The sequence below is a fragment of the Emydura macquarii genome, unplaced genomic scaffold (genome assembly GCF_026122565.2).
Source record: "Emydura macquarii macquarii isolate MOO-44397 ecotype Brisbane River unplaced genomic scaffold, CSIRO-AGI_Emac_v2 contig_1253, whole genome shotgun sequence".
In the NCBI taxonomy this organism is placed as follows: domain Eukaryota; kingdom Metazoa; phylum Chordata; order Testudines; family Chelidae; genus Emydura; species Emydura macquarii.
The window spans coordinates 50,549,285-50,562,256 of NW_027131390.1; the positions used below are offsets into that span (position 1 = coordinate 50,549,285).

General features: G+C 43.3%; 1 protein-coding gene across 1 annotated transcript in view; it reads right to left on the reverse strand.

Annotated features, from left to right (window-relative positions):
• The window catches only part of MAP2 (microtubule associated protein 2), a 238,985-nt gene that overhangs the window by 89,111 nt on the left and 136,902 nt on the right, over positions 1-12,972 (reverse strand). Inside the window, exon 7 of the mRNA XM_067548744.1 lies at positions 11,004-11,283. Coding sequence (XP_067404845.1) covers positions 11,004-11,265 — 262 coding nt within the window. The 5' untranslated portion in view covers positions 11,266-11,283. The remainder of the gene's footprint in view (positions 1-11,003; positions 11,284-12,972) is intronic.

A 12,972-nucleotide genomic window follows, 5' to 3' on the forward strand; every position in this document is an offset into this window, starting at 1 on the left:
CCTTGAGAAGCAAACGCTGAAAAAGAGCCTCGCTTCCTTTGTCAGACAGTCTGAATCTGGCTCAGAACCTTTGCAGAGAGGCTGCTCAGCTTGCAGCAGGTCCACTTCTGAATGCTAAATAAACTCCCAGACTACATACTTGCTCTCAGTGGAGCTTAAAAAGAAATCTCAGACAGTGCACAGAGGTGTTGGCATGGCAACATGGAAGAGAAAATCTGCACACTCCTCCCCCCCCCTCCCCCAGCATTCTTAGAAGCAACAGCAGCTTGTTTATGTGAGTGGTTATTTTTAAAATGACGATGGCAGCCCTCTTTGCTTGGGGAGATTAGGGAGCATATTCTTGTTTTGTATGAATGGGCATATATTTAATCTTTGCATGCTACAATGTACCTGCATTTAACTAGACACATCTCTGGGGAGAGGGGAGTATGTGCAGGTGGCTGCGCTGGAGAAAGGCTGGTCTGATTCACAATGCCTTGCATTTGGATTGGCAATTGTGGTTAGCTGTGAATTAATAGTGCATCAGACCCAAAGTCATTAATTACCATAAAGGGAAAATGGGAAAAAGTGATTTGAAATGAATATAGGTGACTCGATTAATGCCTAGCACAGGGACGGTGGTAAACACTGGCAGAGCTTCCCTGCACCAGGATCCTTCGGGATCACAACGCTCATAACTGCCTATGGCTGCCAGCAAAAACACGGAAGCTTTAAAATGAGGAAAGCAATATACACCAAATCTTCTTGGGGCACAGTCAGCCACTGCAGTTACTCCAGGGATGAATATGTCTGCTTCTTTTGAAGGAGTTGTAAGGGAAAACCTGCAAAATTTCACCCACCTAGCTATTTTAACTCTGAGGACACCAAGAACTGTTGGAACCATTGCAAAGCAAAGCTTCATGTTTGTTAATTGACCTTCAGCCAAATCATCCAGCCTTCAGATCTGCACCTGAATGGGAGAGTCTATCTCCAGCATGGCCCAAGCTGATAATGCTAATCTAAAGACCCTTGCCACCACTCCTCCCTGCTGAACGTTGTAATACACGCCTGCATTTTTTCCATGTTACCAGGCACACGGGTTTCATTCTGCTGGAACGAGACACACAAAAGAGACACTGCCCGGGGCGCTCTGGGAGTGAGGGTGCATCATGATGGCTATCATTGCTGCCTGAGGCAGCTGTGTAGCTCAGAACCACGGGCAGCCATCACTTTAGCAACCTCTGATGGAGAGCTGACAAGTCACTCCAACCTCAGCTTCTCTCAGCAGTATGTTACGAAGAACGCTAACTAAACTAAAATGGCCATCATAAAAAAGCTTAATGACATTTTGTTCACCTTCAATTTATGCACATGGCCACTGATTCAGGAAGCTTAACTTTGACTCCAATGGGACTGAAACATAGTTAAAGCTAAGCACCTGCTTAAGTGCCCTGCCGGAACAGGGTTGCTTCTCTGAACCAGGGCCACCGCTGGTCTATATAATTACTTTTTCTTATTCCTGGTATCCTCGTGCCCTTTCCATTTCCACTCCTGTTGCTGTGTATCTTGCCCTAACTTAGACTGCAAACTCCTCAGGATGGGCAACAGTCTTTTCCTCTGTGTTTTATGGCATGTAGCACAAAGGGCATCTCTGACTAGGCCAGTTGCACTAGGCCCTGGGTGCTGCTGTGATACAACTGAAATCTAATCATTATAAAATCCCCAGCCTTCTTTATACACCTGAAGAATCGGCAAAGTGACTTGGCGGCCCGCTCTGCAGGGGAGATGCAGAGTAAGAGCATCATCAGCTCTCTTGCGCCCTGGGCATTTGAGCTCAGGTGAAGAGCAGAGGGGTTTGAGGAGGGAGGCAGGTGGCCATTAACAGTACAAATGTATTTCTGCCTCTGCCACAGCTCTGCTGTTTGACCTTGGGCAAGTCCCTTCACCTCTCTGTGTCTCAGTTTCCCTTCCCACCCTTTATAGGTCTTGTCTACCTAGATTAAACTCTTCAGGGCAGGGATTTTCTGTTACTATGTGTTTGTACAGCCCCTAGCGCAATGAGCACGGATGTTGATTGAAGCCTCAGGACACTACTGTACTATTAATCATACCGCTACTGCTACTCTAGTAAGGGAGGAAGTTGATTGGGCCATTGCAAATAATGAGGGGAGAGCCTCAAAACCCACACTAGACTAGCCACTAATGGGGACAGAGGCAATAATACTGAAAGGCAATAAATCCATTAGGCCCCCGTAGGGACGATAGCCAGGGTCTGACTCAGATTAGTATGCTTTAATTGAGAGGATAGTCCTTCTTCCCACAAGAAGTGAGGGATGAAGCACAGAATGAAAAGCAGCAACGGTCTGCCAGTTTCATGTCCTCACCATAGAAGCTGGCTATGCCATGCTGGCAGAATGATAAGAGCATCATTAGACATTTTAAAAAGGCAGTGAGTACAGATTGTTATATCAATGGACTCTCCAATGCCATTATTGATTATGTTGTCTAGGAACATCAGTTGCAACAAGTTAGCCCTCTTGTTGCTATGACTACACAGTTAGTTATTTTCAGCTCATATCGCCATCCTTAAAGAATCTTAGCTATTTATTCCTGATTCTCTTAGTATGCTAACATTATAAGAAAGAAAACCTTACAGTGGATCACAACTAATTCAAATAATAAATGGGGTACAACCAATACAACTCATTCATTGTCTCTACCAGCCAGATACACCCCTGATGTATGTGAATGCCACTTTGGTGCAGTTATTACATCAGGGCTGGTTTAGGATGGGATTATCAAAAGTGCCTGGGTGATTGGAAACATAGGCTGCAATTTTCAAAGGAATTTTGTGGATTTAGATGATTGACAGGTGAATTTCAATGGGTGCCTTACTCCCACAGGCATTTTTTGGAAATCCTTTCCTTAAGCATTCATGGACAGACTTTTCAGAAGTGTTAGCACCTATGTTGGGTCCAGATTTTCCAAAGACCTCAGTTCCCATTTAAGAACCTAAATAAGCAGTCAGATTTTCAAAGGAGTTCTTCACATAGTGGCTCTCACTGCTCTCAAAAGGAGCTGTTGAGTGCTAAGCTCTTTTGCAAATCTGGCACTTCATGTAGGTGCCTAGCTGGGAGCTGAACCCTTCTAAAAGTCTGGTGGAGGACTTTTGAAAATCTGCTCCCCCACTTTTCTATCCAATGAAGCAGATGAAGAGTCAGCATCCAGGCAGCATGACAGCCTTGTTGGCTCAGAGAAGAGACAGGATTTTAAAAACTGCACTATATAATGAAAAGGGGTGGCAAAGAGTTAAAATACAGCTCCCCAAATACTAAAAGAGACAATGACTGAATTATGAAATTCCTCAGAGGGAGGGGAAAAACCAAACACAAGTGAGGACTGAGCTAAATTGAACATCTTACCAAATTTAGCAAACAATCATGCAAGCCACAGAAAAGGACAGAGGCATTAGCAGCAGTTACTGAACAATCAGAGTCAGGAGATAGCTAGTTTAGAAGGTGGGAGGAGAGGGGAGAATTACCCTGGCTTCATTCCCAGTCCCCTCCAAGTGAACCACCAATGAGGAGTCTTAAAAAGGGAATGGTGAAAAGTATTTCCCAAGGAATGCCCCAAAGAGTTTGCATACTAAAGCTTCTGTCTATGCCTTCTCCAACAACATAATTTGATCATGTCTGATATATTCAGACAAGATGTCCCAGAGAATGAGATTCATGTTACTTCTAACATGCAATGCATGAATTTCAGGTCTGTGAAATGCAATGTATGTTTGTTTGTGTCTACCAGCAAGCAAGATGCATGGTGTATAGTAATTACTATCACAATTTCCTGGGGAAAAAGGAGAGAGGCTGGCATGCTTAATTAAAGCTTCATCCCCGTGGGACTAAGCAATGAAATGATAAGAAGTATACTTTGAGCTTTGTAAAAATAATGAAAGGGAATAAACACAAAAATCAGATTTATCTTAAGATCTCACTGATTATTCTTCTTCCTGGATATTTCATTTGCTTCTCCCACATTTTGTACTTTGTTCTAAATGTATTCCATCTGAAAATGCACTGCATGCCAGATGTTAAACAAGTCCTCCTGGAGCCTGAAGACGCTGTTTTAATTCTATTAACACCATGTCAGCTTCAAAACTGCAAGGACTGTAGTGCAGTGTGACTAGCTGAATGAAGAGGAGAAATGCTGCAGTAATGTCGGGACTGCCAAAATCATCAACTCCCACTGTCCAAGCTTCCCTTTAGGGCAGAAGGCTGATACCAACAAAAGGCCCATTTGGGTGCTCGCTGGTGCTGTGGAAGTATCGTTATTAGAACCAGCAGTGGAGGGTATGTGTTAGGAGAAAAGAAGATTATATTAGAGAAGTGATAACAGGGAAAAAATTATGAATGTATCAAAGGACATATTGATTATCTGTCTGTTGCAATTTCAGCGTGAGGGAAGCTGGCACATACATCCTACTGTGTGCTTGAGACTGCAGTTCAGCCGAGACTCTCCCAATTCAGCTTGACAAATGCAGCAGTGTTTGGAAGCAGGTTTGCAGACTTCCATAAGTCAAAGTGCTTATGGAAGAGGGTGCTATAGCTTCGTTTGGGGATGCTGGCCTGGTTCAATTCTCATTAAAGTCAATGGAAGGTTTCCCCCATTGGTTTTCAGTAGGAGCTGGGTCAGGGCCCAGCTGGGTACTAAGTGCTAGTGAGCAGGAGCAAATCTCTGACTCACCCCATGCTGCAGAGTCAGCTTAAGCAATTGCACACACTTGTTCCACTTGATGGGGCTCAGACTGCACTGGCAGTGCCCTCTCTCAGCATTGCCCTGAGGAAGATTACAGTGTCTGTGAGGAGGGCCAGACACAGAAAGGAGAATGCACACTGCATGTTACTTACTTTTATTGCAGTGATAGTCTTTATGGCCCCAGGAGTATGGTATTTCCAGGCAGACTGGTTGTTCTGTGTCCGCACAGGCTATGTCTGCACAGCCCACAGCAGCGAGCCTTCCAGCCTGGGTCGACAGACTTGGGTCTGTGGCGATAGTGCTGACACTGCAAGAGTGGCCGTGTGGGGAGCCCTTTGAATATCTACACAGCTGTTTTTAGAATGGTCGCGTGGGTAACTTGTGACACTGAGTCCATTGGCCTGGGCTGGGCAGCTCGCTGCAGCGGGCTGTGTAGACGCACCCACACAGCGCTGCCATATGGGAAACCCAGCTTTGATTCCCGTCCGTGTGTATTCACTGCCTGGGGACAGCAAGGCCTTAGTGTGCTGAAGAGGCTCTGGGTGCCTTGCTGTGCGGTTTGGGGATGAGAGCAACCCTGTCCAGACTCCTCAGCCAGAAGGATTGGCATCTGTGATTGAAGCCTAAGCAGACATGGGCACTGTGCAGGAAAACTGAAGTATGGATTGGGGGGGCTTGGGCAGTGTGATACTATACGGTGGCTAAAGTGAGCGTGAGTGTGCTCTCGATCACGGTCTCTCTCCTTGGGAGATGACACGGCCTAGTCTCAAAGCCAACTTGCAGGTCCAAGCTGCCTCTGGGCCTGAAATTTAGTAACTGTGCCAGGATGGCCCTTCAGTGCAGGATGCCCAGCTGCTTCTCTGGACAGAGTTAATGCCTGTTTAGAGGCTAATGGGTCAGGGAAGAGTTTTGTAAACGTATTTCTTAAATATGTCCATGGAGTTTAGCTGAGCAAGTAGCAGAGACCATGATTAACCGCGCTACAAAACAAACAGCTCAGTCAGGAAGGATGTTAATTCAGAGGGTAACAGGACTTGCTGCTTCCCATGTTTCTTTTCAGACCATTCTCTTGTCACTGCCCTGAATTAGCTCCCCTGAGGCAGTGCTCATTGTCACACAGGATGTGCTGTTTGTGGCAGGCTAGATGTTCTTTCATCCCTTTCTTTCTACTGATTCTACCTCCTTTTTTGTCTCTCTTCAGTTTCTCTACTGGTTTCTGCTTCTTTCTTGCCACCTCACTTGTTGTCTAGCCTTTCATCTTATCCATACTCTTCTCAGACCCTGCCTCTCTCTCCCCTTACTTTTATGCCCATCTCTCCATTCCCTTACAGAGTCCTGGGGTAACCCTCCCCATCCTTCCTTTCAGCCTCACTCTGCTCAACCCCCAAGTTCCCTCCCAACTCCCCAATTTCCCCTAATAGTCCTACATTCCCCTTCTCCTTCTGTGTCTCCCACTGCCCAGATTTTACCAATCTCTGGGCCCCTCATCCACCTGTCACCCACCAAAACACCACGTACCCCCCACTCCAGAGCCCACACATCTATCATGTACTCCCTCCCATACACCTCTCCAGTGGATTTATATTCTCTTGAGAGGGAGACTGGGCTAGTCACTCATCTCACTGCTTGGCCATAGTGTCTGCTGTGATTTTTTCAGCCTCCTGTCCACTCCCTGAACATTTTGCGGGGTCATGAAAAATCAATGAAGCACTCCACATTTGTCAGTCTGGCAGGCCCAGCATTTGGTACATTAGCAAACAGCCATTACTGATTGACAAGACAACAAAATATCCTGGCCCATGCCGTGGCTCTGATTATGTCATTTCGGAAACTCTTTCAACTCTCTCAAGTTGTTAAGAAGTAATTCATCAGGTAACTATGTGAATGATCCAAACCCGTTACATTACAGCCCTACATTAGGGGTATAGTGAAGAGAGAGATCAATTAACTGAGTCATTATACATAATGGCACATTAAAGCTACTTATGAGGAAAACATTTTACAATAAATCCAGCTATTTTTACCTCCAATTATATAAATTTGACAGATTAGTCATCACACCACTGAATGAAAGAAATTAAATAACAAATACATTTTAAATGTACTAAACAAGCCAGATAATTTAAAGTCCTTAGCAAGTTAAATGCGGGTTGGATTTTGCATTAATAACCTACTGAAAGTGTTGGGAGGCATTTATAAGGTTCCAGGGCTATCCTTTCCAACTTCCTGACCAGGACTTTTCATTGCCTAAAGTGCCACTCTCCCAGATTTTACCAATGAGCCAAATGCATGCTGGAAGAACACTCTCCCAGATTAGTCAAGGCTGCGCAGATACTGATCCAAAACCCATGAAGTCAGGCCGCTCAAAAAGTGAAGTACATCTTTATAAAGCTTATATAGTGATACTCCGTGTAGAACACATATCGCACATAAGAGACGGTTAGCTTGATGAAAGCTACAGTTCGGTATTCCTGGAGCACTCAAAATACTCATTTACATTAATGAGGGGTGTGTGCACACACTTACACATTTATAGGAGTATTTTGGGTGCTCCCGGAACACCCTATATATAAATCAAGGATCTGTTCTATTCTCACTAACTAGTAATGAAAGAATACATTCATTTTACAGAAATAATTCATAAATATCACTGCCAACACTTATACTCTGCATTTGATATGAGTGGGGGTCGTCAGGGCTTTTGGAGTGCCAGAACACCTGACTTTCACAGCACTGTTCTCACAATAACTCATCATCATGATCTCTCTTCTTAAGGAGAAGCGTGATTTCATTCTCGCTTCAGATGACAAATTTGGTTGAAAAAGTATCTGTATAAATGTAACATATGTAGATTTTGTAAGGAGTTTGACTTAGTATTGCATGACTTTCTGATTACAAAATTAGCACAAGGGAGTATCAATAAAGCACATATTAAATAGGGTGGGGGGGAGAAGGCAGAAGGACATGTTTATAAATAAGGGATCTGCTATGCTACTGCCCTTCCTTACACTTTACACAGCAACACAACGTTAAGAAGGACTTCCCAAGGATAGTCCACAATTTTAAAGCTGGATCCTGTCTCCACTCAGTCTTATGCCACTGACTTAAATGGATGGCTAAGATCAGGCCGAGTCTGCCCCCTGCTTCAGTACCCTCACTGAAATTCCCCTTGGTTGATATCGCTTCCCGTTAGAAGGGGGACGTTGACCCTGCTCTGTAACTCAGCTATTACCAGAGCGATACCAAGGGGACTAATCAATGCAACAGCCTGACAGAGGATTCCAAAATTGAAGTCAGGCTCAATAAATCTTAGGCAGATGCTAAAAGAGAGACACAAAGTCAAATTTTAAACTGTGCCAGCCTAGGAATGTCATTTACAGTGATGGATTATACATGCTTCAGTGATGACAATGGTTTTCCCCTTTAGTTTCAGAGCTGGGTGAAGTACCCTTGTCCCAGCTGACTACCTCTACCTTCCTCTCAGCCCTTGAGTTTTACAGCATGAGCTCTGCGATGGGGGGCAGCACTCCCTGTAGGAGATTCCACAGTCATGGCACAGGGAGGCCATACCATGCCAGGCAGTGTCATGGGATTTATTTATTTATTTTTAAATCCTGCACTTCTAGACTATAGCACAAGACAGCACAGCCAGCATTTCTTCTGGTTTGTGTTACTATTCTGGTTGCCCCAGGGAAAAACGCTATGAATAAATTTGAATCCCCCATTTGGTTTTAATTATATTGCTTTGCCTTGGCTCCCTGTGCACTTGCTTCCCAGCTGTTTAGACCCAGACCCAGCTGTAAGTTCTTAGAAGTGTATTCTATTTTAGGTTATTATTAATTATTTGTATTACAGAAGCACCTAGAAGGCCTGACTGAGGTCAGGGCTCCCTTGTGCTAGAATCTGTAGCTACATGTAACAAGAGACAGTCCCGGTCTCAGAGAGCTTGCAATATAGATAGATGAAATGCGGGAGGGTAAATAGAGGTGCAGAGAAGTAAAATTACCCATCCACTCTCACGCAGATCAGTGGCAGAGCCAGGCATGGAACTGAGGTCTCCTAGTCCCTAGTCAAACACCCAAGCCACTGGACCCCACTGCTTCCACTTTAAAGCTCTTACTCATCAACCCCTTGCCTCAGAAAGTGTTACCTAGATTATAAGAGAAATCAAGGCATTAACAAGATGTTTGCTGATCTGCGCTGCCAGAGCCTTGTACCATCTCATTCCCCCTCTGTGCATCGTACAATTAGATTTTAAGATCTATCTTAGGTACTTATACGGCCCCACCTCCCCATCACTGTAGCATCCGAGCGCCTCATGCTCTTCAATGTATTTATCCTCACAATCCCCCGGTGAGGCAGGGCAGTAGTATTAGCTCCCATCTGTACGACAGGGAACTGAGGCCCTGAGCAATTAAGTGACTTGCCCCAGGTCACACAGGGAGTCTGTGGCAGAACAGAGAACTGAACTCCAACCTCACAGGTCCTGTTTTCTTGAGAGGTAAGGGTGAAAGAATGTGACACACTCAGCCTACAGAAGACTTGAGGAGGGGGGGGGGGCAGACATTTGATAACAGCCTTGAAATATGTACAATGTTGTTACAAGGGGCTGGTGATCAATTGTTCTCCATGTTCACTGAGGACAGGACAACGAATAATCAGCTTAACTTGCAGCAAGAGAGATTTAGGTTAGATATTAGGAAAAACTATTCAACTATGAAGATGGAATAGACTTCCAAGGTGGAATCCCCATCATTGGAGGTTTCTAAGAAAAGGCTGGACAAACACCTGTCAGGGATCATCTACCTGCCTCAGTGCAGAAGGCTGGAGTAGATGACCATTTGTGGTCCCTTCCAGCCCTACATTTTTACGATTCTATGTCCCAGGCTAGCTCCATAAGCACTAATTCCCCTTGTACTTGTTGTAAAGTGCCTAGCCTACAATATAATAAAAAAATATAATGAACTGAGAATGTGGGTGATTTAAAAAAAGCACTCTGGGTGGCTATTTGTTGGTTAAGTATAGAAAGAAGTTAGAATATTGGGAAGGGAAAAGGATCCTTCTACCCAAAGGACAACCAAGAACATGTTTGCACTAGTGCTTGTACATCAGGTTTACTTTTATCTCTGGATTTCTGAGTTGTTGCTATCCACAAAGATAGTGTCTCAACATTTAAAGCTATATATTTTTAAAACAGACCTATCATTTCCAGCACAATCTCTAATGAAACTACTTTAGGGTCCAGAGATTTAAAAAACTAAGTGCTGAGAAATTATGAGTGACATAAAGTGCTGTTAACAGCCAATAAATGGTGCTAACGTGATTTTCTTAGCATGCATGGATGCATGCATCAAGGGCAGTAGTGTCTGCAAGAGAGAAATTCCCCTGGCACGGTGCATTTAGGACTTAAATTGTGAGTTTTGCAAAGGAAAGATTGCTGTTTACTTCTAAAATAAGAGGACTGTCCTGCATATTTCATTCATTTTGACACAATCAGATTTTTTGTTTTGTTTTTTAAAACATCAGGCCAAATCCTAAAGTCCTTATCCAAATGAGAAGATGATAATTTGGAGATGAAACTCCAAATGATTGCCAAAGGAGATATGCCTGTGTGAAATCAGAAAAAACATAGAGGGCCAGAATATGGCACCCTTACTCGTGTGAGTAGTACCTTTCTCTGAGAGTAGTCCCACTGATTTCAGGAAGATACTACTCAATGGAATGGTGGCAGAATCTGGCCCTGAGAAAAGACTTCAGGATTTGTCCTAGCAAAAGGAAAAGGGGAACATTATCGCACAGCAACTGATTGTGGGTTTTTTGCTTCATGGTATCACAATAGACCTGACTCTCATCTACCCTACACCAGAATTCCCACTGAGCTCCTTGGGGGTACGCCTGACTTTCACCAGTCAGAAACTAGCCCCAATGTCATGTATTATTTAATCTTTACATTAGTGTATTGCCGGCTGGCTTGAATCAGGACCAGGGCTCTGATGTGGTGAGCAATGCACCTGCACAGATGAAGATGTGGCCCTTGTCATGAAGAACTAGACCACCAAAGCCCAATGTTTTATGTTACAAAGTCTCTTTTTTTTGCAGCGGAACAATCAATGGGCTGGCAAAGGAAGTACTTACAAAAGTAAACACCGCGACTTTGCTGTCTGGGAGCCAGCACTTCCCATGTGAGGAAATGCAATGTGTTCACCTTCATACCAAAGTGACTTCAAAGCAAGATCTTAAAAGGAAAAGGGGAGGATGGGCCAGGTCACCTGCTGTTTCTCTGTCTCCTGTGGATAGCTCTCCATTGATTCCATTCTCTTTGGTTCTAGAGTATGTGCCCTGTTGCCCACGTTCACCATATCCTGCTTCCTCATCCTCTCTGTATGGAAATCCATTGGCACTTCTGACCAGTCCAGCACCTGCGCCAGCTTGCTCCTTAATTTCAGGGGAATGCGGGTGTGAAGAAGCCTCCGTTAGCTGGCTTGAAGTCCAGTGTGGTGCCTTGGCTTCATCCTTCCTATCGTCTGCCATTTTTCCTCTTTCTCTGTCCTGTAATTACAGTAGTAGGATAGATCAGCAGTGATCAGGGGATGGTTTCCCTGGCTCACTGTTTGCAACCCTAGCATAGCACATAAACATTTCCCAACGACATGGTCAGGGAAACCCAAATCATTGCTGGGCAGGGGGTTTAAAAGTAAATCAAAGTTCCTTCTGCACATGACTGAGCTGCTTAAAAAAAAAAAAGATTATTAAACTTTATGGGCCAGAGTTAGATGGACTTCAATGGATTATGCTGTTTTCTGCCACTAATTTCTTGATGGAATATCTTTTATTAATCAGGTTTTGGTTCAGTGATTACAAAATAATTGGACACAAAGTAATGGCAAATGAATTATTCCTCATGGAAGCAATGACATCTCCTGGTGATGGAGCAGGAGAGTGTGATAATGACTCTTTAGCTACAGCTATTATTATTAATTAGTAGTAGTATTTCAGTAGCACCTGGCAGCTCCAGTCATGGATCAGGACCCCACTGTACTAAAACAAAAAGATGCTCCCTGCCCCAACAAGCTTATAATATACCGCTAGACATGGTAGACACAATATCCATGAATATTCATTTGGATTCTGAACTTGTGTTTGGCTTTACCATATTTAGATCCCTTCTTATTCACAATTTGCAAACAAACAATCACACACATTTCTTTTATTCACAAAAACGTTTGGGGAATAGCTGCTCTTCATACAGGCCCTTGTGCATAAAGATATTTATGCATGAAAACAAATAATATATCACTATTCTTCATTTTTTACTCTTCTGTTATTTCATTCATCCCATCAGGGAGCAGAAAAAGTACAGTGGGACTTAAGCTTTGTCTTCACTGCACAAAAGGGGCGGTTTTATAACAAGAGTTAATTATCTTAATGTACAATCCTGTTGGAGACAAGGCACTGTTAGGTTTTTACCTCAGTGTGGCTAGTTGAGCTAAGCCCCAGGTGTGGAGGACAGAGTTGGCTTTGACTAGCTAACCAACTATGTCAAGGCTAAAAATAACTTGTGTGTTGTCTCCACTATGATGTAAAATCTTGATGCTAAGAATACATTTTTTTAAATCAGGAAAGATAAAGTCATAGTTGGCCAATCACAGAGAATGAACAGTCAAAGAACACAGTTTGCAAACAACTGATAGGCTGAAAATTGCTTGTCAAAACTATTCTGCAGATATTTAGGATAAACAAATATATTCACAGGAATCAGAATCAGTTTGCAGCTGATTTGCAAACAGAGTAAAAGACTAAATGTCAGATAATTTATACACAACAAATATTTTCAGCCACTCTAATCAGACATGGTAATTTTACACCAATAGCTTTCTGAGCTACTATCTTATTTTTTTTAAATGAAAAATCCTGTTGACATAGTGTTCATTCACAATAAAAAAGGTTAGCATTCACTTCATTTAACCCCCATATAAAAGTGACTAACATATATACTCACTTGCAGAAATATACCATTGTGTATTTTAGGTACTAGATAGCATGCTTCTATTGGGAACACTGACTAAGGAAAGACCAATAACAATTCCTCTTTGCTGTAGTGAAAACTGGAAACTTAGCAAAATCACAAGGTGCATTGGGGTGGACAGAAGGACTTCTGCATTTCAATCAGCCACAGAAATGTTTTATATTAACTAGTCTTTGCTGTATGCTTTCTCCTCTTCCTTTATTCTCTATTAT